The sequence below is a fragment of the Felis catus genome, chromosome X (assembly GCF_018350175.1).
Source record: "Felis catus isolate Fca126 chromosome X, F.catus_Fca126_mat1.0, whole genome shotgun sequence".
NCBI lineage: Eukaryota > Metazoa > Chordata > Mammalia > Carnivora > Felidae > Felis > Felis catus.
In genome coordinates, this window is record NC_058386.1 from 125,751,143 (window position 1) to 125,777,056 (window position 25,914).

The 25,914-nt window shown below is 61.6% G+C and overlaps 1 protein-coding gene and 1 non-coding gene across 11 annotated transcripts; one reads left to right on the forward strand and one right to left on the reverse strand.

Moving 5' to 3' along the window:
• Positions 1-1,759: 1,759 nt before the first annotated feature.
• LOC111558834 lies at positions 1,760-1,863 on the reverse strand. The gene has a single exon (XR_002739965.1). It is a non-coding gene; the product is annotated as a U6 spliceosomal RNA (small nuclear RNA).
• A 7,267-nt stretch (positions 1,864-9,130) lies between these two features.
• Positions 9,131-25,594, forward strand: PLXNB3 (plexin B3). 10 transcript variants are annotated; one of them, XM_023249477.2, is made up of 36 exons: positions 9,131-9,240; positions 10,674-10,780; positions 12,544-13,584; positions 13,975-14,154; positions 14,840-14,968; positions 15,051-15,151; positions 15,700-15,829; positions 16,032-16,188; positions 16,277-16,385; positions 16,473-16,587; positions 16,672-16,797; positions 16,868-16,984; positions 17,294-17,387; positions 17,471-17,640; positions 17,877-18,028; positions 18,289-18,394; positions 19,094-19,224; positions 19,482-19,658; positions 19,768-19,963; positions 20,104-20,343; positions 20,439-20,600; positions 20,681-20,832; positions 20,994-21,094; positions 21,180-21,403; positions 21,550-21,728; positions 22,025-22,091; positions 22,275-22,602; positions 22,735-22,838; positions 22,929-23,022; positions 23,352-23,530; positions 23,720-23,880; positions 24,107-24,254; positions 24,468-24,553; positions 24,629-24,704; positions 24,821-24,895; positions 25,211-25,594. In XM_023249477.2, the coding sequence occupies exons 2-36, from the start codon at positions 10,721-10,723 to the stop codon at positions 25,313-25,315; spliced, it is 5,772 nt and encodes a 1,923-aa protein (XP_023105245.2). In that variant the 5' UTR covers positions 9,131-9,240; positions 10,674-10,720; the 3' UTR covers positions 25,316-25,594. The 10 variants fall into 10 exon arrangements, 9 of the variants coding, with proteins under 9 accessions (XP_023105245.2, XP_023105242.2, XP_023105241.2 ...); XM_023249474.2 differs by having other exon boundaries at positions 9,152-9,240; positions 10,657-10,780; XM_023249479.2 differs by lacking the exon at positions 9,131-9,240 and adding an exon at positions 12,167-12,239 and having other exon boundaries at positions 10,656-10,780.
• The last annotated feature ends 320 nt before the right edge of the window (positions 25,595-25,914 follow it).

Here is a 25,914-nt window from a genome sequence, read left to right on the forward strand (position 1 = left end):
TCCCAGGCCGCAAAACGAGCTGCAACAAATACTAAAAGAATTGGTATTGTACAAATGACGTTCTCAAACTGTGAGAGAATAAAATCCTAAGTCCGTAACACAACTAAGTCCTCTCATATATTTGGAAATTTTAATGTACAAATGTAAATTTTAAAATACACTTCCACCTAACTGACTGGCGCAAGAATTATAATGAAATTCTAAAAACGGAAGTGAGCAACAGCGAAAACACCACGTATGAAAACTTAACGGGATGTATAGCTCGAGCAGTGCTTAGGAGGAAATGTATAGCCTTAAAGAGCTTAAGATGAGCACAACTCAGGAAGCTAGAAAAACCACGGTAGAATAAACGCTAAGAAAGCAGACCAAAGGAAATCACGGAGACAGCAGAAATTAATGAAATGGAAAAAAGAAAGATCAATAAAACGCAAAGTGTGTTCTCTGAAACTCGTAAAGTAAACAAGTCTCTGGCCAGAACGGAAGGAGAGAAGTTACGAGGGAGCGTGAGCACCTGGGGAGTCCTGGCTCGACAAATCTGGTGCAAATGACACCAAGGGGATGACCAAGGTGGAAAGGAATGAACTCACCACAGAAAATGGGATGGGTGCCTACCAAGGATGTTTTAGAAGCTGGAGGACAGGTGGGGGAGTAACAGGTGATTCAGGAGACCAGAGCAAAGTTTTAAAACCGCAGGAAGAGGCAGCCAGGAGCAGGGGCTGGTTTGCGCAAGACCTGGAGGCATGAGATCTCTCAGAAGAAAATATGTGTGCATGCTCGGTCGGGGGTGGGAGGGGATTGATGGAAAATCTGTATAGGAAGCTGCTTGATCTTAAACACACTCTCACACACACACACACATAAAGAAGCTGCAGGGGCCTGGGTGTCTCAGTCGGTTAAGCATCAGCCTCTTGATTTCGGCTCAGTCCTTGATCTTGTGGATGGTGAGATCGAGCCCCAAGTTGGGCTCTGCACTGACAGCGCGGGGCTTGCTTCGGATTCTCTCTCCTCTCTCTCTCTCTCTCTCTCTCTCTCTCTCTCTCTCTCTCTCGATAAATAAATATTTTTAAAAAATAAAATAAAATAAAGGGGCACCTGGGTGGCGCAGTCAGTTAACCATCTGACTTCAGCTCAGGTCATGATCTCACTGTTCCAGGGTTCCAGCCCCACCTCGGGATCTCTGCTGTCAATGCAGACCCCGCTTTGTATCTTTTGTCTCCCACTCTCTCTGCCCCTCCCCTGCTCATGCTCTCCCTCCGTCTCTCTCAAGACAGAATACACATAAAATAAAATAAAATATTTTAAAAAAATAAAGAAACTGCTAGATGCTCACATCCTTGCCCCACCTCTTGCAGAAGACCAGACTTCACCCTTGATGTAGTTAGGACAGAAGGCCCGTGCAAATGCAAACTAAAGTCACGGTGAAATATCCCTGTATTCCCACCGATTGGCAGAAATTAGAAAGTGTGACCGCCCTGGGCACTGGCGATGCTATGGGGCAGCAGGAACTCTTACACTGCGGCGCGGAGCGGGGGTGCTATGTGAGCTGGTATAGCCACTCTGGAAAACGATCTGTCCTTATCCAGTAGACTTAAAGATGTACATATGTATGACCTAAGGATGTCACCCCTGGGCACATCCTGGAGAAGCTCTTTTACAAATAAACCAGATGGTTTACAAATAAACCATCTTATAACAAGCCAAAGCCAGAAACGAGCCAAGTGTCCAGTAGCAGGAGAATAAACACGGTATGTTAGAGTCATAGGACAGGAAACTATTCGGCAATAAGAGTGCCATCCTTGCTCAGGGACCATGCTAATCTCTGTATCGCGCCAATTTCAGCGTATGTGCTGCCGCAGCGAGCCCTCGGCAATAAGAGTGAGGAAACCACAGCCCCGTGCAGCAGTCTGGACTCTGTCACAAGTGTGATATGGGATTAAAGCGACAAGTTACAGAAAATTGCATCTGGTACGATTCCATTTATATAAAGTGCAGAATATACAAAACTAAATCATACTGTTTTGGGATAATTCATATTTGGGATAAGTATAAAGAAGAACAAGGAAGGGTGCCTGGGTGGCTCAGTCGGTTAGGTGTCTGACTTTGGCTCAGGTCATAATCTCACGGATCATGAGTTCGAGCCCCGCGTCGGGCTCTGTGCTGACAGCTCGGAGCCTGGAGCCTGCTTCGGATTCTGTGTCTCCCTCTCTCTCTCTCTGCCCCTCCCCCGCTCATGCTCTGTCTCTCTCTCTCTCTCTCTCAAAAACAAATAAACATAAAAAAAAAAAAGAAAAACATGGAGGGATCATGGTTACCTCCATTGAGGGAGGAGGAGGGTACTTGGGGTCTTCAGAGGCTTTGGGAGTGCAGTCCTCCAGGGGATGGCGGGGATGTAGGCATAGCGCTTTATCGTCATTCTCTACACAGTGCACAGAACTGGTGTGTTCTCTTGTGTATGTATTACATCGGATAAGATGAAGCTGCCATTTTTACAAGCCAAAGATAGCTGGATATTAAGCAATTCCATCTGCTTTTGACCTACCAAATTTCGTAATAATAAAACCAAAAGACTTTATCCTAACAAATGCAAAATTGTGACGAAAGGGGCATGCTCCTAATAAAATACTGTTTATCAAAAACTAAGTCGAAGTAGAAAGACTCATGCAAAAGTTCACATGGACTCTCAAGGGACCCCAAACAGCCAAAACAATTCTGAAAAAGAAGCACAAAGTTGGAGGAGTCACACTTCCTGATTTCAAAACATGCTACAGGAACCGAAATCGTGTGGTGTGGCATGAAGACAGACAGACAAACCGACAGGACAGAACACAGACCCCAGAATAAATCCTGACAGAGAAGTTCAGACGATCTTCGAAAGGGTGCCAAGACCACTCAGTGGGGGAAAGGATGATCTCTTCAACAGACAGAGCTGGGAAACCGGACATCCACATGCAGAAGAATGAAGTTGGACCCTTACCTTACATCGTGCACATACACCCATCCAACATGGCTTAAAGGCCTAAATGTAAGACCTAAGACTATAAAACTCCCGGGGCGCCTGGGTGGCTCAATCGGTTTAGCGTCCGACTCCCGATTTTGGCTCAGTTCGTGATCTCAGGGAGCCCGGGTGGCTCTGTCTGCTAAGTGACCCACTCTTGACTTGGCTCTTTGACTCACGATCTCACGGTCCACGGGTTCGAGCCCAGTGTCGGGCTTGGTGCTGACAGCGTGGAGCCTGCTTGGGATTCTCTCTCTCCCTCTCTCTCTCTGCCCCCTCCCTGCTCTCTCTCTCTCTTTCTCTTTGCCTCTCTCTCTCAAAATATAATGAATAAACTTGAAAAAGAATGGAAAATATCAGGTGTTGGCAGGGATGTGAAGAAATTGGAAACGTGTGCACTGTTGGGAGTTATAAAATGGTGCAAGCACCATGGAAAACAGTATGGAGGTTCCTGAAAAAATTTAAACTAGAACCACTACATGATCCTGCAATCCTACTTCTGGATATATATCCAAAGGAGTTGAAAGCAGAGATTTTTGTACATCCATGATCATGGCGGCATTATTCACAATGGCCAACCTCAGCAGCCACCAGCTGGTGAATGGACGAACAAAATGTGGTCTATCCATGCAACACTACTTTCCTAAAACAGGAAGGAAATCCTGTCATAGGCTACTGCACGCATGAACCTTGAGGACATTATGCCAAGTGAAATAAGCCAGGCACAAATGACAAATACTGTATGATTCCACTTCTACAAGGAATCTAAAGGGATCAAATTCATAAAAATGGAAAATAAAATGATAGGTGCCAAGGGCTGGAGAGGGGGGCAAAAGGAGAGTTGTTTAATGGGTATAGAGTTTCAGCTTTGCAAGATGAAAGTTCTGGAGATCTGTTTCATAACAATGTAAGTGTACTTACCATACTGAACTGTTGTATACCTAGAATGGTTCGGATGGTAAACTTTATGAATTTTCTATCACAATAAAAAAAATTGACTCAAGAAAACCTGAACAGTCCCATAATTATTAAAGAAATTGGATAGGTAGTTTAAAATGTAGGGATAGGGGCATCCGGGTGACTCAGTTGGTTAGGCATCTGACTCTTAATGGCAGCTCAGTTCATGATCTCACTGGTTTGTGAGATCGAGCCCCAGACAGGCTCTGCACTAACAGTCCAGAGCCTGCTTAGGATTCTCTGTCTCCCTCTCTCTGCCCCTCCCCTGCTCATTCTCTCTCTCTCTCTCTCAAAAATAAAATAAACATTTCTTAAGGTTAAAATGTATGGAAAGAGGGTCAAAAGACTGCAAAAACAAGGTTTATAGATGAATTCTATCAAATCTTCAAGAAACTAATAACTCTCTCTCAGATCAATAGTCCCAAGGAACAGAAAAGGCAAAATGCTCTCCCAACACATTTTATGATGCCTCTACATCAAAACTCAACAAGGATAATACAAGACAAAAGAAAGAAAGAAAGAAAGAAAGAAAGAAAGAAAGAAAGAAAGAAAGAAAGAAAGAAGAGGAAGAAAGGAAAGAAGGAACACAGGCAGGAAGGGAGAGAGAGAGAAAGGGAGGAAGGAAGAAAGGCCAATCCCGAACTATATATGAAAAGAATACACCATGACAAGGTTGAGTTTAGCCCAGAAAATGTAAAAGTGGTGTAACATTAGAGAATCAATTACTATAACTCACCATATTAACAGGTGAGAGGAAGAAACTCCTGTTACCATCTCAATGCACTGAGAAAAAGCATTCGATAAGAATTGAACACATAGCAAACTAGGACTGAAGGGGAGTCTCCTTACTCTCATAAAGGCGTCTAGCAAACACCGCCTGCAAACATCCTACTTAACGGTTAAACTGAGAACATTCTTTCTGCTTTGATTCCATGTTGTACTATCCAGGGAAGGAAGCGAAAGAAAAGAAACTACAGTTAAAAGGACTGGAAAATGGGAGAAGATATTTGCAAATGACATTAGATAAAGGGTTAGTCTCCAAAATCTATACCGAACTTATCCAACTCAACATCCCCCCGCAAAAAAACAAATAATCCAGTGAGGAAATGGGCAGAAGACATGAATAGGCACTTTTCCAAAGAAGACATCCGGATGGCCAACAGACACATGAAAAGATGCTCGACTTCACTCATCATCAGGGAAATACGAATCAAAGCCACACTGAGATACCACCTCATGCAGGTCAGAGTGGCTAAAGTTAACAACTCAGGAAACAAGAGATGTTGGCAAGGATGTGGAGAAAGGGGAACCGTCGTGCACCGTTGGTGGGAATGAAAACTGGTACAGCCACTCTGGAAAACAGTACGGAGGCTCCTCAAAAAGTTACAAATAGAACTACCCTACGACCCAACAATTGCACCACTAGGCATTTATCCACGGGATACAGGGGTGCTGTTTCGAAGGGACACACGCACCCCCATGTTTATAGCAGCACCATCGACAACAGCCAAAGTATGGAAAGAGCCCAGATGTCCATCGACGGATGAATGGATAAAGAAGATGTGGTTCACATAGACAATGAAATGAAATGTTACTCAGCCACCAGAAAGAATGAAACCTGGCCATTTGCAATGACATGGATGGAGCTAGAGAGTATAATGTTAAGCTAAATAAGTCAGTCAGAGAAAGACAAATACCATATGATTTCACTCATATGTGCAATTTAAGAAACGAAACAGGTAAACATATGGGAAGGGAGGAAAAAAAGAGAGAGGGAAACAAACCATAAGAGACTCAACGATAGGGAACAAACTGAGGGTTGATTGCAGGGAGGGGGTGTGGGGGAGGGGAAAATGGGTGATGGGATTGACGAGGGCACTTGTTGGGATGAGCACTGGGTATTGTATGTAAGTGATGAATCATTGAGCTCTACTCCTGAAACCAACATGACACTATAGGTTAACTAACTAGAGTTCAAATTAACATTTTGAGGAAAAAAAAAAAAGGACTGCAGAAGAAGAAACAAAGTAGTCACTAGGCAGATGACATGATTGTATAAATAGAAAACAAACAGAATCCACAAAAGGACTCCAAAAAGCATTACTAGACGTAATACCAGCAGCGCTATCAGAAGGTAAATTAAAAAGAAGACAGCATTTATCATGGTATGAGACATGTAACGAACGATGCGCATGTCCTTTGGGGAAATGTGTATTTAAAGGACCTTATTAAATAGAGATACGCTATGTTCATAGACGGGGAAACAAAATTTTAGAGGTAGCTAGTCTCCAAAGGGTTTCAAAATGGAACAAAATCTCTATTTACCCCTTCAAAAAAATCCCAACAGAGTTTTTCCTGGAACTTGACAAACTGTTTCTTAAACTTAAAAAAAAATTTTTTTTAATGTTTATTTTTGAGAGAGACAGAGTGCAAGCGGGGCAGGGGCAGAGAGAGAGGGAGACACAGAATCCGAAGCGGGCTCCAGGCTCCGAGCCGACAGCCCAGAGCCCGATGCGGGGCTCAAACCCACAAACTGTGAGACCATGACCTGAGCCGAAGTTGGACGCTCAACCGACTGAGCCACCCAGACGCCCCTGTTTCTTAAACTTTTAAGGAAAACTAAAGGGTCTAGTATAGGCAAGATAATTTTGAAAGATGATGAGAAGAAGGAGCAGCCAACTGAGGGGGAGAGCGAAGGAGAAGAAAAAGGAGGAAGAGAAGAAAAAGAAGCTTTCAAGCTTTAGTAAGTTTAACAGAGGTAGAGAAATCAACCAAAAGGACAGAAGAGAGAGCCACGGCCACAGAGGCTTGGGACAGTCAGTGGAGCCGGGTGGGCTGAACACGGGGGCAAGGAGGACAGCCCCCCATGTGGAAAAGGAGAAGGTACATGCAAACAAACCCATTCCGGAGGGACGGAAGGATACCTGAGTAGGAAATTACGGCGGTGGCACATGGCCTGTGACCCGGCGAGCCTCCTGCCAGCGTCTGGAGAGCCTGGCACTGGGAAAGCAGTCAGCGCCAGGACGCCGGGCACGGCACCACCGGGCGCTCGGACCAGCGACGGCCGCCTCCCCACCCCTCGAGGGGACGCTGATAAATGTGCCATCGGCAAGGATCAGCACAAATACATCTCCCCAGGGCCGTGGTGAGGGGAAGGGGTCGTGGGCAGAAGGAAGCCCACCACACGGCTCCCTTTCTAGGAGATTTCAAGCGCACAAAACCTGGAAACATCCTCCATGGTTGCCACCAAATTCAGGCTCGGGGCCGCCACCTGCTCCGGATATGCGCGCAAAGCTATTCAAAATCGTGTTGCGCGGGGCGCCGACATGGCTCAGTCGGTTGAGCGTCCGACTTCGGCTCAGGTCATGATCTCACGGTTGGCGGGTTCGGGGCCCCGGGTCGGGCTCTCTGCTGTGGGCAGGGAGCCAGCTTCGGATCCTCTGTGCCCCTCTGTCTCTGCCCCTCCCCTGGTTGTGGTCTCTGTCTCTCTCAAAAATAAACTTACAAAAAGCGGTGCCGTGCGACTACAGGTTTATTTTCTTCTGTGGAAAGGTAGGAAAAACGTTGCCATTGCCGAGATGGAAGATGTCTTTCCCGAGGTCAGTCAGGACGTACGTGTGTGTGAGGTGCAGAGGCGGAAGGGTGGATAGGGTTGGGAGGTTGGGGGGCCGGCTGGCTCCGGGGCTGCTGGGGGACGGTCTTTCCAGTCTTACTGTTCAGAGCCCTGCCCTTGTGTCCCCCCCACACACACTGTCCCTCCCCAACAGCCTGGCCCTCCTGGGGCTCCTAGATCCCTCCCCGGCCCCCTGTGGGCACCTCGTCTTGCCCCTGGGAGGGCGCAGAGAGGGAGGCAGTAACATATTGAGCACCTGTGCTCCACATCCGCGGGCCCTCGGGCTCAGGGTCACTCACCTGCCTGGACGCTCCTGGTCTTGCTTCCAAGTCCCCTCTGGCGACACACATCCATCCCAGTGCCCCAGTCCCCTTGAGCCGAGCTTCTCACACTAACACCCCAACAACTCCATCGGCCATCTCCCACCTCATAGGCCCTTCAGTCCTCTCGTCCTACCTGCACCGCCCACCCCTCCACCCGCACCTCTGCCCTGCCGGGAGCCACTTTCCCGCAGAAAGGGCCCAGGGGTCCCCCGGATTCTCCTGCCCGCACTGCCTACACCCCATGGAACACCAGGTCTCCAGGATTCTGCCCCCTCCGGCACATCTGGAGCATACCCACCTCTCCACGTGCCCATTGCCACCACTGGTCCACATTCTCCCACGCTCTCCACCCAGGGCCACCAGCTTACGCTTGTCCAAATTCCGAGCTATTTACAAGGTCATGGTGACTTTTGCCGTAAGTCTAAGTTCTCCCTGATTGGCTGACCTCTGCATCCCGTTCGACGAAAACTGTGCTCCAGGCACGGGGAGGCACGTGCGCCTATGTCACCTGCGAGCCTGGCATCGGGCAGTCCCCATCTCCCCTGCTGCCCAATGCCTGCCTTGGTTCATAGCTCAGGGCCACGTGGCCTGCTGGTTAAGTGCAGGGGCCCTACAGTTGACTCTTAGCCTTGCCATTAACTAGCCCTGCAACTTTGTGCAAGTTTCCTAACCTCTCATGCCTCAGTTTCCCCACCTGTGAACTGTAGAAAATCAGGGTACCCCTTCTGGGGTCATGGTAAGGGGTGAATGAGTTCACACACGCAAAACACTTAGAGCAGCCCTGATGGTCAGGAGGACATCAGAAGTAGCAGAAATGTGTGGTTCAAGGTCAGCTTAAATCTCACTTCCTCCATGAAGCTCTCCCTGATGCCCTGAGCCCCCGTAGACTTGCCTCCTCTCCCTCCCACGCGAGGTGTCCTCCAGAGATGAGCTGTTCCAGCAGTGGAGCCTCATCGGTGGGCACGTAGTTCTGCCCCACCCCCCAGGCCCGGGACAGACACCCTTGGATCAGGTGGCAGTGGGCTTTGTCTCTGAACGGCGCCACTGCGAGGCCCAAGACCGGCACCCGGTAGGCGCTACGGAATGCCTGCCTGCCCACCCAACGGGAGGGCACTGCCTGCTCTCACCTGCTCCAGCCAGGTGCCCACTGAGGCCAGCAGAGGGCAGCAACGCCCTGCCCTGCACCGGCAGGCACAGGGGTGGGCGGGGAGGGGCCGGGCGGCCCAGGCAGGCCCCGCCAGGAGAAGTGGGGTTGGGCGCGATTGCGTTGTGGGAGGGAGGCCAGGGCTGTGCTGGGGACGCACTTTGGGCACTGCCAGCTGCTCTTCAACCCCTGCCAGCGGCCCACCCAGGTAGGCAGGAACTGGGGCTGGCGAGGACGCGGGGTGCAAGGGACGCTGGGTCGTGGGGTGCTGCCTTGGGGCGTGCTGGGTCTGGGAGAAGCCGGGGGTCTGCAGGGCCCGCTCGCCGGAGAGGGCAAAGGCCATCAGGCGCCCCGATCCAACACCTCCTGAGGCCTTAGGGGCACGGCACCCCCTGAGGGGGGCGCCCTGGAGCTGGGAGGTGGGACCCCAGGCTTCTAACCCCCAAATGGGAAAGCTGGAGGGGCTGGGGGCAGGGGGCAGGGTAGGGAGGAGGCCCGCCTGGCTCCCCACCCCCACAGCCACCCAACCGGCCCGACCGGGTGGCAGTGAGCCCCGCTGCCACCACCTTGCCCCGAAGCTGCTGCTGCGGTGCACCGTGGAGAAAGTGGGCACCCCACCCCATGTGCACCTGCCCCCCCGTCACAGCCCAGGGCCCCTGCTCTGCCAGCCTGGGGTGCAGACGGTGCCCTGTGAGGTTGGCCGGAGAGCCAGCTGTCGGTCGCCACTCCCTTCCCACCCCCTCCTGCGCCCCACACGCAGAGGGGACCTCTAGGCCCATCTAGGGCCCGTGTTTCCCCGGGCGAGGGAAACCAGTTGCTGCAACTGAGGCTAAGTACTGGGTTCCTGGGGGCCATGCCCCCGCCCCCTCATACGCATCCTCTCTGCCTCAGCCCCCCCCCACAGCACCCCCCCCCACGGGCACCACCCCCTACCATCATGCTGCACCTGGCACGACTTTCCCAGTCCCCCGGGGCGGGGCTGGATGGACACAGGTCGCTTGCTCTCTGGACAGTCTTATTCCGGGCCAAGGGGGTGGGGTGGGGGTGCAAGGTCTCCTGGACGGGCTGCCTTTGTCAGCATCTCCCGGCCCCCAGCCCGGACAAAGGCAGGCATTGAGGGCCAGGACTGGCACTTCGACCGGGCACCAAGGCTACCAAGGCTGAGGCTGGCATCGCAGGGGCTCAGCGCCCTGACCTTCCTGTGGGGGCCCAGTGGCCTACCCTGTGCCCTTCACAGGGACCCGGGGGGGCGGGACACAGAGGCGCACGCTGGCTGGCACGGGGCGGGAGTGGGCCGGGGCCGGCCGTGTCGGTCTCATTTTGCTGGCTCGAAGAAACCCTGTCCTTTGTCCCCAGGTCCTGGGGGGTGTCTCTCTGGGGGTGGGGCGTGGCGGGGAGCCCCCCGGCCCGAACAGCCCGGGTGGGGGTGAGAGCACCAGACAGTGAGTCCCTGGCCCAGGCCCGCGGACAGAGGGGACATTGTTGGGGTGGAGGCAGGGCTGCCTTGGCCCGGCCACTATTCACAAAGCTGCCAGCTGCGGTGGAGCCCAGCCGCCGGGCCCTTGGCCCCCCTGGCCTCCCTCCTCCCCCGGGGCCGAGGCTCCAGTGTCTCCCTCCCACTCAGGACAATGCCCCCCACAGCCGCCTTGTGCCCGTCGCCGCCGCCCTGGGCCGGCCAAACTGAGGAGATGGGCCTCCCTCGGCGCCACGCTGCCCAGGAGACCCCTCTGTCGCTCCTCTTCAAGGCGGTAAGCGCCTGGGTCCCCCGTCCACAGACGTGGTGCCTGGGGCGGGGGGCGGGGGTACGAGGCAGGGCAGGCACAGTGGTCCAGGGGAGCCCGGGCGCGGGGCTCCCGTGCACCGCGTCTGTTCCCCTCACCCACACAGCCCGGGCCTGGCCACCGAGATCCCGGGTCCACAGGAAACGCCCCTGTCCCCAGGCCGGGCCTGACCTTCCTGTCTGTGTCCCTGAGATAAGGGGCTCCGGGGCCTTCCTCGGGGCTCTGCCTCCAGCCGGCACACCCGCCGGGGCCCGGGCTGGCGTCTCCGCCGCCAAGCCGCAGGGCACCCAGGGACAGCGGGCCATGCCCAGCTGCGCAGGACCCCAGCCCAACTTAGGACCTGGACTCTGTCCCCTTCTCTGCGGCTCTGCGCCCGGGAGCTCTGCGTGGTGAGCCGGCGCTTCCTGTCGCCTCGTCACCTGGCAGCCGCGGGGACCCGAGGTTGTGGAGCAGGGGCCGGGACGCGGGGCGGCCTCCTCTGGAGGCTCGGGGCCCCCACAGGCCCAAGGAAGATAGCTTTAGCGTGAGCTCCGAATGGCTCCACATGGGTGGGGGTGGGGGTGCCCAGGCCTGGCTTCGCCCCCGAGTGCCCCTCTCCTCAGGCAGGCTCACCCTTCTCTCTCTCTCTCTCTCTCTCTCTCTCTCTCTCTCTCTCTCACGCCTGCACGTCAGCACCCCAGGGCTGGGGCCCCCGCTCTACCCCTGCACCCGGTGTCATCTCTCGGTGCTTCCCCACGGCCTCCCCAAGTGCCCACTCTGGCTGGCTCCCAGGTGTCCCCCAGTCCCCGCTCTGACCCCCTCCCAGCCCTCTCCTCTGCCCTGCCTCCATTGCCACGTGAGCGGGGAAGGGGCAGAGAGACAGAGAGGGAGACTCAGAATCCGAGGCAGGCTCCAGGCTCCGAGCTGTCAGCACAGAGCCCGACGCGGGGCTCGAACCCGCAAACCTTGAGATGGCCACCTGAGCCGAAGTCGGACGCTCAGCTGGCTGAGCCACCCAGGCGTCCTGGAGAGGGTCCCTCTTTACAGCTGGCCCTGCCTGCCCAGGGCGAGGTTTCTCTCCACGCCCTCACCGTCTCTCTCGTGCTGTGGCTGTCCCCCACCTTGCATGGTGGCCCTGCTCCCCTTGCCCCCAGGCTGACAACTGCCACCAGCCTTTGTTCTACGTCCCTGTCCTCTTCCTTGTCTTTCCCTCCCCTTCCCGCTTGCCTGGCTGCCGCAGCCTCTCTGCCTCCCCTGGTGTCTCCCCATCAGCACCTCCCGCTTCTCCCCTGCCCCTCCTCTCCCGCCCTTTCCCCTCTCTCACTGCCCCTCCGTGGCTCAGAGTCCTTCTGTTTTGTTCTTGTGCCTTTTCAGGACCCGCCCCATCCTTCAACAATGTAGATGCTTAAGACGTAGGAGATGAGAGAAATTCTTTCCTCGGGCACACGTGTGTGTGCGCCCCAGCCCACCCTCCCCCCATCTCGTGGATACTCTCTCTGTGCCTCTCTCTGTCTCTCTCTCTGCCCCTTTTCTCCCTGTCTCCCTCTGTCTCTCTCTCTGTCCTCTGCCTCCCTTCCTATCTGTCTCCCTTCTGGATCCTCCTCTTCCTCTGGTGCTCTCTCCACCCCTCTTCGTCGGTGTCTTTCACTGCCCTGACACGTGCGGGCATAGGGTGTGGAGGCTGGTGCTCTCCCCCCACCCCCCGCCCCCCCGCCCCGACCAGGCCTCGCTTGGCTGCGCTCTCCCCCCAGGTACCTGTGATGGCTCCCCGGCCTCCCCTCGGGCCCCACCTCCTGCTCGTGCTGCTGTTGTGCCCGCCACCGCCCCTGACCGAGGCCCGACACTTCTCCGCCCCCAACACCACCTTCAACCACTTGGCCCTGGCCCCTGGCCGCGGCACCCTCTACGTGGGCGCCGTGAACCGCCTCTTCCAGCTCAGCCCCGAGCTGCAGCTGGAGGCCGTGGCTGTCACCGGCCCTGTGTTCGACAGTCCCGACTGCGTGCCCTTCCGTGACCCGGCGGACTGCCCGCAGGCCCGGCTCACCGACAACGCCAACCAGCTGCTGCTGGTGAGCGGCCGGGCCGGGGAGCTCGTGGCCTGCGGGCAGGTGCGGCAGGGCGTGTGTGAGAAGCGGCGCCTTGACGATGTGGCCCAGGTGCTGTACCAGGCCGAGGACCCTGGCGACGGGCAGTTCGTGGCTGCCAACGCCCCGGGGGTGGCCACGGTGGGCCTGGTGGTGCCTACGCCAGGCCGGGACCTCCTGCTGGTGGCCAGAGGCCTGGCGGGGAAGCTGTCGGGAGGGGTGCCGCCCCTGACCGTGCGCCAGCTGGCCGGGCCGCAGCCCTTCTCCAGCGAGGGCCTGGGCCGCCTGGTGGTGGGCGACTTCTCGGACTACAACAACAGCTACGTGGGGGCCTTTGCCAACGCCCGCTCCGCCTACTTCGTCTTCCGCCGCCGGGGCGCGCGGGCGCAGGCCGAGTACCGCTCCTACGTGGCCCGGCTCTGTCTCGGGGATGCCAACCTTTACTCCTACGTGGAGGTGCCCCTCACCTGCCAGGGCCAGGGCCTCATCCAGGCTGCCTTCCTCGCCCCGACCACCTTGCTAGGGGCATTTGCCGCAGGCCCCAGCGGGGCGCAGGCGGCCCTGTGCGCCTTTCCCTTGGCTGAGCTGGACGGGAGCATGGACCGGGCCCGGCGCCTTTGCTACACGGCGGGTGGCCGGGGCCCCAGCGGCACGGAGGAGGCCTCCGTGGAGTATGGAGTCACGTCTCGCTGCGTCGCCCTGCCCCCCGTGAGTGCCCCTGTCACCGCGGGCTTTGTGTGCCGCCTTCGTGAGGCGGCCCCGTCTTGCCTGGCCTGCCTCTCCGTCCCTGTCGCTCCGCGGTGTCTCTCGGCCCAAGGCAGGGACCGCCACACGTAGTCCCGGGCTGTGGGTGGCTGGATGCTGTCAGGTGACAACCGGCTGCTTAGAGGATGTCCGGGAGGGGCAGGCTCCTAGCTGCCCTTGGCCTGTGTCCCTCTGCTGTGTGAGCTTGTCCTGACACGGGGCTGGGGGCCTGACCACTCCGTCCCGGGTCCCCCAGGGTTCCCTGGCCTCGCCCTCCAGCCTTGACTAGCTCTGGGCCCGGGGAAGGCACTTCCTGCCTCTTCCAGGAATCTGATCCCCTCCCTGTCCACCCAGGACTCCCCCGAGTCATACCCCTGCGGTGACGAGCACACGCCCAGCCCCATTGCTGGCCGCCAGCCCCTGGAGGCCAGGCCGCTGCTGCAGCTCCGGCAGCCCATCAGCGCCGTGACAGGCCTCCAGGCAGATGGGCACACGATAGCTGTCCTGGGGGACACCCAGGGGCAGCTGCATAAGGTGAGGCCCTGACGGAGGAGGGGCTGCCCGAGCCCTGGGCCCCGAGCGCCAAAGGCCTCCACACTGCCCGGTGAGGCCTGGCCTCACTGGCTTGACTGGGGGTGCCCCTGCCCTGCTCGGGGAAGCCCCAGGTCCCTTGCGCCTCTCGGGCCGCGTCCCCCTGGCAGGTCGGAAGGCCACACCACACACCGATGGCTGGCCGGGTGCCGCCTCCCGGGACGCCTAGGCGCGTGACTTAGGATGACTTCCCAGGAACCTCCTGGGCAGCCCCCGTTGCTCCAGATCGTAGCGGGAGCCAGCGGTCAAGGCGGGCAGGATTGCCACGGGGATGGGGTGGGCTGTGCCCGGTCCCCAGAGCCGGCCTGGCCCCGGAGGTCTCTGCGAGGCAGACTCTGGCCTCCTCGTGACCTGCTCACATCCCTGCAGCTGCCCTCCCGCCCCTGGCTCCCAAGGCCCTTAGCCGGGGTGGCCGGGTGATGCCCAAAGCGGGAGGTGACGCCGGCAGAACAGGGCATCCCGCCCCACTCCCATGCACGGCCCATGGCCCAGCCTCCCCGGTCTGGCAGGAAGGAGAGCCGGCTCTACGGGAAAGGGTGCCTCCCGGGAGCCCCAACCGAGAGGAGAGCACGTGCCCTGGGTGGCTGGCCCGTGGCCATCTCGGGAGCAGGCCTTGTCGTCCCTCCAGGTCTTTGTCAACGGCTCCCGAGGCCAGGTGTACCACTCCCAGCAAGTGGGGCTTCTGGGCTCAGCTATCAGCCCAGACCTGCTGGTGGACGGCAGGGGCAGCCACCTCTACGTCCTGACTGCCCAGCGGGTGAGGCTTGTCCCGGGGCAGGGAGGGCACACGCACCCCGAGTCCCCGCACCCACCGCCCCTGGCCCTTGCCGCCCCCGCAGGTGGACCGGGTGCCCGTGGCAGCGTGCCCCCAGTTCCCTGACTGTGCCAGCTGCCTCCAGGCCCGGGACCCGCTGTGCGGCTGGTGCGTCCTCCAGGGCAGGTGAGCGCTGCCGACAGGCGGCGGGTGTGCCTGAGGGCACCCCAGGGGCACTGCCTCCACCCTGCCCCTGGAGGCCCAGCCTGCTTCCTCCTCCTTTGCCAGCCCCGCCCCCAGCCAGGCCTCCTCCGGTGGCAAGCCTTCTCCGTGCGGCAGTGGCCCCCAAAGCCTGCACGCTGACCGGGAAGCCCTGTCTGCTTGGCCCCTTCCTCTTTTTTTTTTAATGTTTATATATATATTTTTTAATGTTTCATTTATTTTTGAGAGAGAGAGAGAGGGAGGGAGGGAGGGAGACAGACGGAGAACGAGCAGGGCAGGGGCAGAGAGCGAGGGAGACCCAGAACCTGAAGCAGGCTCCAGGCTCCGAGCTGTCGGCCCAGGGCCCGACGCGGGGCTCGAACCCATGAAACGCGAGATCATGACCTGAGCCGAAGTCGGACACTCAAGTGACTGAGACACCCAGGCGCCCCCTCAGCCCCTTCCTCTTGAGCGTAGTCCCTTTCACTCCCCCTGAGACCCACGTGGCAGGCCAACGGGCCCCTGTCCCACAGGTGTACCCGCAAGGGCCAATGCGACCGAGCAGCCCAGGCCAACCAGTGGCTGTGGAGCTACGAGGACAGCCACTGCCCGCATGTGCAGACCTTGCTGCCGGCCCACCGCCCGCGCCAGGAGCAGGGCGTGGTAAGATGCCCGCCACTAGCTGCCTGCGGTGGTGGGGGGTGGTGGGGGGGTGGGCCTCCCCGGCCTCCTGTCCTGCTGTATCTGCTCCCACCCCGCTCCGCCCTCACCCCTGCTCTGCCCTAGCAGCATCTCCTTTGCTGAGACACCCCACACACACACCAAGAAGCCCCTGCCTGCTCTGTTTTCCTTGTGTGTGTCCCAGGTCACCTTGTCTGTCCCTCGGCTGCCCACCCTGGCCATGGATGAATACTTCCATTGCGCCTTTGGGGACTACGACAGTTTGGCTCACGTGGAAGGGCCCCACGTAGCCTGCATCACTCCTCCCCAAGATCAGCTGCCTCTTAACCCTCCAGGCACAGGTGAGGGGCCCCTGGGGCGGGGAGGTTGGGGACCGGGGCGGGAGCTGCAGGGGCAGGAGCCGCATGACCTACCACCATCCCCTCCCAGACCACATCACCTTGCCCCTGGCTTTGATGTTTGAGGACGTGGCCGTGGCCGCCACCAACTTCTCCTTCTACGACTGCAGCGCTGTCCAGGCCTTGGAGGCGGCCGCCCCGTGAGTGCTGGGCCTGGCTGCTGGGCAGGGGTGGCAGCCCCCGACGGAGCCCAGCCTGAGCAGCCACCGCCCCCCCCACCCCTCCAGGTGCCGCGCTTGTGTGGGCAGCCTCTGGCGGTGCCACTGGTGCCCACGGAGCAGCCGCTGTGTGTACGGGGAGCACTGCCCAGAGGGGGAGGTGACCGTCTACAGTGCCCAGGAGGTGGGTGGGCCCAGCCCCCGACCCACGCTATGCCCTGCCCGGGCCCCTCAACTTCCGAAGGGCTAAAGGGTCTCCTTTCCACAGACGGATGTCCAGGTGCGTGGCCCAGGGGCCTGTCCCCGGGTGGAGGGCCCAGCGGGTCCCCTCCTGGTGCCTGTCGGTTGGGAGAGCCGTTTGGCCCTGCGCGTGCGGAACCTTCAGCATTTCGGAGTGAGTGGGGGATAGGGATGGGGGGGGGGGGGCTGACCGTGTCCAGGGTCCTGACGACGTCCACTCCCAGAGCCTGCCCGCCTCGTACCACTGCTGGCTGGAGCTGCCCGGAGAACTTCGAAGGCTGCCGGCCTCTCTGGAAGAGACGGCCGGGGACGTGGGCCTCATCTACTGCCAGGCCCAGCAGGTGTGTGGCCGCCCCACAGCCTCACCTGCCACCACACACTTTCTGTAGCCCTCGGGGGCCCCGCACGGCCCTTGCCTCGCAGACCCTTCTGGGCCATCGGTGTCCTGTCGCCATCCCGAGGCCTGCTCTGCGTAGGCCCGGGGCATGCAGCGGGAACATGGCACCCACAGCCTCTGCCCCAGGCTCGCAGTCTGCCGGGAGACGTGGGCACGGAAGCGAGGCACCCATTCTGGGAGGAGGGTCCTGGAGGAGACGGGGGCCAGGGGCATCCTGAGTCGGGCCCAGCCTGACCCCACCCTCCACCCACAGTTCTACCCCTCCATGGCCCAGCAGGAGCTCCCGGTGCCCATCTATATCACCCGGGGCAAGGGGCAACGGCTGGACAATGCCCACGCTCTTCATGGTGAGCTTGGGGACGGCAGGGCGGGTGGCACAAGGCGTGTGGCAGACGGGATGCGCCTCAGTGCACCGCCTGGCCTTCCCTAGTGACCCTGTACGACTGTGCCGTGGGCCACCCCGACTGCAGCCGCTGCCAGGCGGCCAACGGAAGCCTGGGCTGTCTGTGGTGCAGCCACGGGCAGCCCGCCTGTCGCTACGGTCCTCTATGCCCCCCCGGGGCCGTGGAGCTGCTGTGTCCCACGCCCAGCATTGACGCAGTGAGCCCCCAGCCCCTCTGCCGCCCCCCATCCCACGGCCCACCCTTCCACCCCCTCCCCATCCGCCCTGCCACGCTCTCCACTCTCCTGACCTCACCCAGGTCAGACCAGCCTGCGCTCAGGCCCCCGAGCCCTAGCGGCTCTGTCCTGCCTCAGGCTGGTCAGCTGGCCGGGCACCCCTACTGCAGGTCGGATGTGGGATCCGAACGCTCCATCGTCACCCTTCCCTGCTGCAGATCGAGCCCCTGACCGGGCCCCCCGAGGGCGGCTTGGCCCTCACCATCTGGGGCTCCAACCTGGGCCGGGACTTTGCTGAGGTGCGAGACGCCGTGAATGTGGCTGGCCGGCCCTGCAGCCCTGAGCCCTCCCTCTACCGCACCTCTGCCCGGTGAGGCATCCTAGCTGCCCGGGGGGCGGGGGAGGGATGCCCTCCCGGGGAGGCCCACAGAGAGCGGCTGCCCAGAGAAGGGAGGCCTGGAGCCAAGGAACGTGGGCCCGGGCCAGATGCGCCAAAGGAAGATGAGCCAGGGGAGGGAAGGAGAGGGGAGCTGGCAGCGAGAGGGCGCAGGTCCTGGGCAGTGGCCGGTGAGTGGCCCACGGCTCCTGCTGAGGGAGGGCCTGACCAGCCACCGGGTCTCCATTCCCCAGGATTGTGTGCGTGACATCCCCTGCCCCCAACGGCACCACAGGGCCAGTCCAAGTGGCCATTAAGAATCGGCCACCAGGCGTCTCAACCCAGCATTTCACCTACCAGGTCAGTGCCCACGCCTGGGTGGTCCCCGCACAGAGCGACAGTAGGAGGGAGGGGCAGGAGGGCATATGGACATCTAGGTGAGGCTTTCAAAGTTGGCCTGGGAGGTCGCACGAAGGGCCGTCACTCGTCCAGGAGCGAAGCCGCGGATCTGACTGTTCGTTCAGGCCCCTGAGCCGAGGACAGTGGTGGCATCTGTCCCGGTGCGGGGAGGAGGGCAGTGAGGGACTGGAGCTTCCTGCCGGCACAGCTCGGGAGTGAGGGAGAGTGGGGACGCCTCCAGACACTAGCTTGAGCCCCCGCCATCCACTGGGGCTAATTCTGAAGCCAGGAAGCCCAGGGCGGGAGCGGAGGGAGGCAGGGCCCGGTTAGTATCGGGAGTTCTGCGGCGCCCGAAGGTGGTGATTGGATCTCGGGGTTTAGAGCTGGGGTGGGGGTGGGGGGCTGGGAGGTGTAAGCCGTGGCAGAGGAGGCCGTCCCGAGGGGCAGAGACGCAGTGAGGAGAGAAGAGCCCCCTCCGAGGGCAGGGCAGCTAGAAGGAGAGCCGCGGGGCTGCAGAAGCCCTGACACAGGGGTTCCGGAAGGAGGGTGTGGTGGGCGGTGGCCCGGGTGACGAAGCACAAGTGCCTCGGGGACCAGAGCCGAGGTGAGTGAGTGCCAGGCCAGGCTGCCATGGCTGCCCCAGGCTGCTCTGTCCCCCAGGACCCCGTCCTGCTGAGCCTGAGCCCCCAGTGGGGCCCCCAGGCAGGGGGTACCCAGCTCACCATCCACGGGCAGCACCTGCAGACAGGAGGCAACGTCAGCGTCTTTGTGGGTGGACAACCCTGTCCTATGTGAGTGTCTCTCCTCCTGGCCCCAAGCTGGCTGCTGTCAGCTCGGGGCATTCCCTGCAGGCCTCACTGTCCCCTCATGTACCGGGGGCAGTGGACTCAGGGCTCCCTAAAAGCCCCCATCAAAGTGCAACAGAAATGGCCACTGTGCCCATCCCTAGTACCCTGTGCCCTCACTGAGGGAGGCGACCTTGGGTCTCTGGTGGGGTGGCCAGGCCCAGGCTAGAGCGCAAGATGCCAGACCCCTCCCCACCCTGCAGCCGGGAGCCGGTGTGTCCCGAGGCCATTGTGTGCCACACCATGTCCCAGGCCAGCCCAGGAGAAGCTGTGGTTCGAGTGGTGTTTGGCCACGCCCAGCGCACGCTGCCCGCCAGCCCGTTCCACTACACCGCCAACCCCCAGCTTGTGGCGGCAGAGCCCAGCGTCAGCTTCCGGGGGTGAGGACCCAGTCCGCTCGGGGTCGCCGCCGCACCTGGCCGGGGAGGCGGGGCGGGGGCGGGGCCTCCTGCTCGCGCCCCGCCCCTGCTGACTGCCGCCCCGGCACAGGGGCGGGCGGCTGATCCGAGCCAGGGGCACGGGCCTGGACGTGGTGCGGCGGCCCCTGCTGTCCGTGTGGCTGGAGGCCCCGGCGGAGATGCAGGTCGCAGGGGCCCGGCCCCCGGCCTCAACCCCGACGAGGAGCTGCGGGGCCCCCGCTGCAGCCCCCCAGGCTTGTATCCAGCTCGAGGGAGGCCTGCTGCAGGTGAGCGCCCCACGGGCCGGCGGCGGGGCCGGTCGTGCCCGCGGAGGGAGGGCGGGGGCCCGGGGTCCCCCTGGCCCCCAGGGAGCGAGCGAGGGAGCCCCAGCTCACCCCACCTGGTCCTGCCCCCGGCTGCCTCCTAGTGCTCCACCGTCTGTTCCGTCAACTCGTCCAGCCTCCTCCTGTGCCAGAGCCCTGCCGTGCCAGATGGGGCGCACCCGCAGCGGGTCTTTTTCACCCTAGACAACGTGCACGTAGACTTCGCCAGCGCCAGCGGGGGCCAGGACTTCCTGTACCAGCCCAACCCCCGCCTGGCCCCCCTCAGCCGCGAGGAGCCCGCCCGCCCCTACCGCCTCAAGCCGGGCAACGTCCTGGACGTGGAGGTGGGGGCTTCTGCCGGCCGGCTCTGTGCGGGAAGCGCGCGCCTAGGCTGGCTGTCCTGGCTCGAGCCCCCCCCCCCCCACCGTGTGTCTCCCAGGGCCAGGGCCTCAACCTGGGGATCAGCAAGGAGGAGGTGCGCGTGCACATCGGTGACGGCGAGTGCCTGGTGAAGACCCTCACGCTCACCCACCTCTACTGCGAGCCGCCGTCGCGGGCCCCCCAGCCAGCCAACGGCTCCAGTAGCCTGCCGCAGTTCGTGGTGAGGCGGGGCTCTGGGTGCCTTGGCGGCTGGGCGGGCGGAGCCCTGAAGGCCCGCACTCAGGAGCCCCGTCCCCCCAGGTTCAGATGGGCAACGTGCGCCTGGCCCTGGGCCCCGTCCAGTACGAGACGGAGCCCCCTCTGTCCGCCTTCCCTGTGGAGGCCCAGGTGGGCCTGGGCATGGGCGCGGCGGTTCTCATTGCCGCTGTACTCCTCCTCACCCTCATGTACAGGTGAGAGCGCCCCGCGACCCCTGCGCGAGCTTGCCCCTTCACTGGTGTAGAGGCGCCCCCCCCCCCCGCGGCAGGCCTCCAGGCAGCTGGCCACCCTGGCTCGGTGACCTCGGCCCCCCCAGGCTCGGGCCCGCGGCTGACACCTGGTCCCCGGGCTGCAGGCACAAGAGCAAGCAGGCCCTGCGGGACTATCAGAAGGTTCTGGTGCAGCTGGAGAACCTGGAGATTGGCGTGGGTGACCAGTGCCGCAAGGAGTTCACAGGTGGGGTGGGGGCCGTGGGGAGGGAGCGGTGGGCAGAGGGCCCAGCTGGGCCCGAGCCCACACCTGGGTGACTCCCGGCCCGCAGACCTGATGACCGAGATGACCGACCTCAGCAGCGACCTGGAGGCCAGCGGGATCCCCTTCCTGGACTACCACACGTATGCCGAGCGAGTCTTCTTCCCAGGGCGCGGCGGCTGCCCACTGCAGCCCGCACCCGAGGGGCCTGGCGAAGAGGGCCGCCGCGCCCCCGTGCGCCAGGGCCTGACGCAGCTCTCCAACCTGCTCAACAGCAAGCTCTTCCTCCTCACGGTGAGGACTACGCGGCTGGGCAGGGCGCCCGGGGGCGGGGGTGCGGCGGGGCCGGGCAGCGGGTGGGGGCACAAAGGTGGGAGAATACGCGGGGCTCCCCTAAGTGCCGCCCCGCGCCGCCCCCCCCCCCCCCCCCCCCGCCACAGCTCATCCACACCCTGGAGGAGCAGCCCGGCTTCTCCCAGCGGGACCGCTGCCACGTGGCTTCTCTGCTGTCTCTGGCGCTGCACGGCAAGCTTGAGTACCTGACTGACATCATGAGGACTCTGCTAAGTGACCTGGCCGCCCATTACGTGCACAAGAACCCCAAGCTCATGCTGCGCAGGTTGGCTCTGGCCCGACCACGGGTCCCGGGAGCAGGGGTGGGGGACTCCCCGCTGAGCTGCCCACCTGCCCGCCCGCCCTGCCCCGTCCTGGGGCCGGGCAGGGCCGGGAACCCCCAGGAGGCAGGCCAGGACAGAAGGCACCGGTAGGGAGGTAGATGGGCATCCTTCCCGGGGGCCCGGGCAAAGGGGACCGACAGGCGGCAGAGCCCTTGCTTCCCCCCTTTGCCCACCTCGGCCCGGGGACGGGGTGGCCCCGCAGCACCACCCCCTCTGACCTGGGGCCTGCTCCCCCCAGGACAGAGACCATGGTAGAGAAACTGCTTACCAACTGGCTTTCCATCTGTCTCTACGCCTTCCTGAAGGTGAGGGGTGCCCCAGGTGACACCTCGTCCCCTCACTTCACGCGCGGGCTGCTGCGTGCGGCCTCGCGGACCTGGCCCCAATTCTCCCCGGGGCCTCGGGCTACGAGGGCTTGGAAAGGGGGAAGGCGTGGGGCGGAGGCGTCTCCCCTCGGAGCTGACACGGGCCTGTCCCGATGCTTGCAGGAGGTGGCCGGTGAGCCGCTGTACATGCTCCTCCGGGCCATCCAGTACCAGGTGGACAAGGGCCCCGTGGACGCCGTGACCGGCAAGGCAAAACGGACCCTGAATGACAGCCGCCTGCTTCGGGAGGATGTGGACTTCCGGCCCCTGACGCTGATGGTGTTGGTGGGCCCCAGGGCCGGCGGGGCCGCGGGGAGTGGTGCGGCACAGCGCGTGCCTGCCCGGGTGCTCGACACAGACACCATCACCCAGGTCAAAGAGAAGGTGTTGGACCAAGTCTACAAGGGCACCCCCTTCTCCCAAAGGCCCTCAGTGCACGCCCTAGACCTCGGTGAGAGAGCCCACCCCCCCCCCGTCCCCACATGGGCCTGTTCCCACCTGTAGATGTTCAGCCGGGCCTTGCTTCAAATGGCAGGCTTGGGGGACTGGCTGCAGACTAATCGGCCTCCCCACATGCCCCCAGAGTGGCGCTCGGGTCTCGCTGGTCATCTGACCCTGTCAGATGAGGACCTGACCTCGGTGACCCAGAACCACTGGAAGAGACTCAACACCCTACAGCACTACAAGGTAACCGGCGGGCAGGTGCTGGGGGGAGGCAGGCCCCCATCTCTGGATCAGCCAGGGAGGGAGCCCAGCTTCTGCTCACCGCCCCACCAGGTCCCAGACGGAGCCACAGTGAGGCTCATCCCCCAGCTGCACAAGGGAGGCGCCGTCTCCCAGAGCCTGGCCCAGAGCTGCCCCTTGGGGGAGAGTGAGTCCTGCGGCCCCCATGCGCCCATCTGCGCCCCAGAGCTGAAGTGGGCAGGCAGGAGCCCTGGGCTTGCCGTCTGCCTTGCCTGGGTGTCCCCCACACCGCGCCAGTGGGCAAGCGAACGCTCTAGGCTGGGCCGAGGGCCTGGGGCAGACGGGGGCGCCAGCTCGTCCTGGTTGGGGAGCTCTGGGACCAAGGGGTGTTGGGCTGAGCGAGCCCCTCGGCTGCCACCCTCTCTGCCTCTCTTTTCCCAGGCTGGGCATCCCCGGCCGGTGGTGTGGGAGAGCAGGCAGGGGCACAGGACTGAGGCCGGGCTTCTGCGCCCTCAGACACCCCCATGCTGGAGGATGGCGAGGAGGGCGGGGTCCACCTCTGGCACCTGGTGAAAGCCACCGAAGAGCCGGAAGGGGCTAAGGCCCGGCGCAGCAGCCTGAGGGAGCGAGAACGGGAGCGGGCGCGCGCGAAGGCAATTCCAGAAATCTACCTCACCCGCCTGCTCTCCATGAAGGTCGGTGTAGCTGCGGAGCTGGAGGGAGGAGCCACAAGGCTGGGAAGGTTCCCGGAGGGGGGCCCTGACTGGGCAGTGGAGAGGGCGTGGTCCCGACGTGGAGAGGGCGTGGTCCCGAGAGGTAGAGGGGCCCCACCCACTGACGGAGCCCGCCCCGGCCTCCCGCACGGCCCCGCCCATGCCTTCTAGGGCACGCTGCAGAAGTTTGTAGACGACACGTTCCAGGCCATCCTCAGCGTGAACAGGCCCGTGCCCATAGCCGTCAAGTACCTGTTCGACTTCCTGGACGAGCTGGCAGAGAAGCATGGCATTGAGGACCCGGAGACCTTGCACATCTGGAAGACTAACAGGTGCCTCGCCTACTGTCCCCGCCCCCATGCGGTCGAGACATGGAGTCCCAGAGGGATAAGGACATTGCCCGGGGTGGGGGCCACAGGGCCAGGACGCGAACCTACGTGTGGTGTCACACACCCTGGATTTCTGGCCGCCCCCGACACGGACTCGTAAGACAGCTCCCTGCGGAACTCAGGTCCGAGGCCCGGGCTGACGATGCCTGTGGCCGACCCGTGTCCCCAGCCTGCTGTTGCGATTCTGGGTGAACGCCCTGAAGAACCCACAGCTCATCTTTGACGTGCGCGTGTCAGACAACGTGGACGCCATCCTGGCGGTCATCGCCCAAACCTTCATCGACTCCTGCACTATCTCGGAGCATAAAGTGGGCCGGGTAAAGGCAGAGCCGGCCCTGGTAGCTTCCAGAGGGCTGACAAGGAAAGGCTCAGGGCACACGCCACGGAGGCTCAGTACCCAGCCCTGAGTGGGCCTGGGGGTGGGGTTGGGGTGGTGGCGCCTAACGGGCCGGGAGGCCCGGGGATGGGGGGAGGGCACCGGTGATGCATTCAGGGTGACAGGGCCGGAGCTCCCCCGCCTCCCCGCTCAGGCCCACCCCTACCCGGAGCAGGACTCCCCAGTGAACAAACTGCTGTATGCCCGGGAGATCCCTCGCTACAAGCAGATGGTGGAGAGGTAGGTGTCGGGCCATGGGGGGGGGGGGGACTGGGGGGGGGGGCTGCCCGCGCCTAACCGTGTCTCCCCTGCCAGATACTACTCCGACATCCGCCAGAGCTCCCCGGCCAGCTATCAGGAGATGAACTCGGCTCTGGCCGAGCTCTCCGGGGTGAGGCGCAGCCCAGGGGGCGCACTCCTCCATGTTCGGGTGGGGGCGGGGTGGAGGGGGGAGGTTTGGGGTTTAAGGTCCAGGCCGGGGCTCACCCCTCCACGTGCTGCCCCCAGAACTACACATCAGTCCCCCACTGCCTGGAAGCTTTGCAAGAGCTCTACAACCACATCCACAGGTATTACGACCAGGTGAGGCCTGCGGCGCTCCAGTGGGGGGAGGGGCGCTCGAGGCGGGGGGGGGGTGGGGGGGGGTTGGGGGGAGAGGGGCAAGGCCCCAGAGCCCAGAGCCAGGCCCCGGGGATCCTCCCTGCCGGTGGAAGCAGGTGTCTGGGCCCATCTGGGCGGGGAGGGGGGGGCCCAGGTTGGGGAAGGAGCGTGGCTTCTGTCCAGATTCCTCGGGGAGGCCTGGGGCAGCTCCTGCTGGACCCCCCCAGGCTGGCACGGCCCTGGGTAACGGGCGGAGCACGGAGGCCTCAGGCAGGGCACCCTCTTCTGCCCTGGCAGATCATCGGTGCCCTGGAGGAGGATCCCGTGGGCCAGAAGATGCAGCTGGCCTGCCGCCTGCAGCAGGTAGCAGCCCTGGTGGAGAACAAAGTGACGGACCTGTGAGCGGGTCACGTGAGGCCCAGCGGCCTGGAGAGGAGCAGCGCTGCCCGGATGGAGCCAGCAGCCGAGGAGGGGCCGGCAGGGCGCGGAAGGGGGTCGTGCCCACCAGGGGGCTCCCTGCCACCTCTCCCACCACCCCCCCTTCCTTCCCCTACCCCGGCTTCTTTCTAATTTATCGTAATCCTTACCTCTCTCCCCCGCCTCCCCCACTATATTTATTTGCTTGCTGGAGAATCACATCTGGAAATAAAATAGAAATACATCTTTTTAGAAAAAACCCCAGCCTGTGCCTGTCCCTGTGAGAGTTTACTCAGTGCCTCCCTTCTTGGTCCTCCCCTCGGCCCCGCGGCTGTGACTTCTGCCCGAGGAAAAAGGGCCATCCGGCACCCCCCCCCCGCCCCAGGCCTTCCTCTCTTCTGTCCCCTCACCGCCTTCCTTGGCCCACCCGCCCCCACCTACGGCCACCCCGCCCTACCCCTACCAATTCGTCCCTGGCCCAGGGACAGCAGGACCAAGCGTCTCCCATCTTGGCCTCACCACGGTCACTGCCGAGCCCCCACTGCTTCTTTCTGACTGTCCGACAGTCCCCAGCTGGCCTCCCC

What these genes read in the sequence shown, in the direction of transcription:
- PLXNB3 (XM_023249474.2), top strand. Translation starts at nt 10,661, where the DNA reads ATGCCCCCCACAGCCGCCTTGTGCCCGTCGCCGCCGCCCTGGGCCGGC. An exon ending in GTAGCCTGCCGCAGTTCGTG is followed by an intron (nt 20,601 to 20,680) that starts GTGAGGCGGGGC and finishes CCGTCCCCCCAG; the next exon opens with GTTCAGATGGGCAACGTGCG. An exon ending in CACATCTGGAAGACTAACAG is followed by an intron (nt 23,881 to 24,106) that starts GTGCCTCGCCTA and finishes CCGTGTCCCCAG; the next exon opens with CCTGCTGTTGCGATTCTGGG.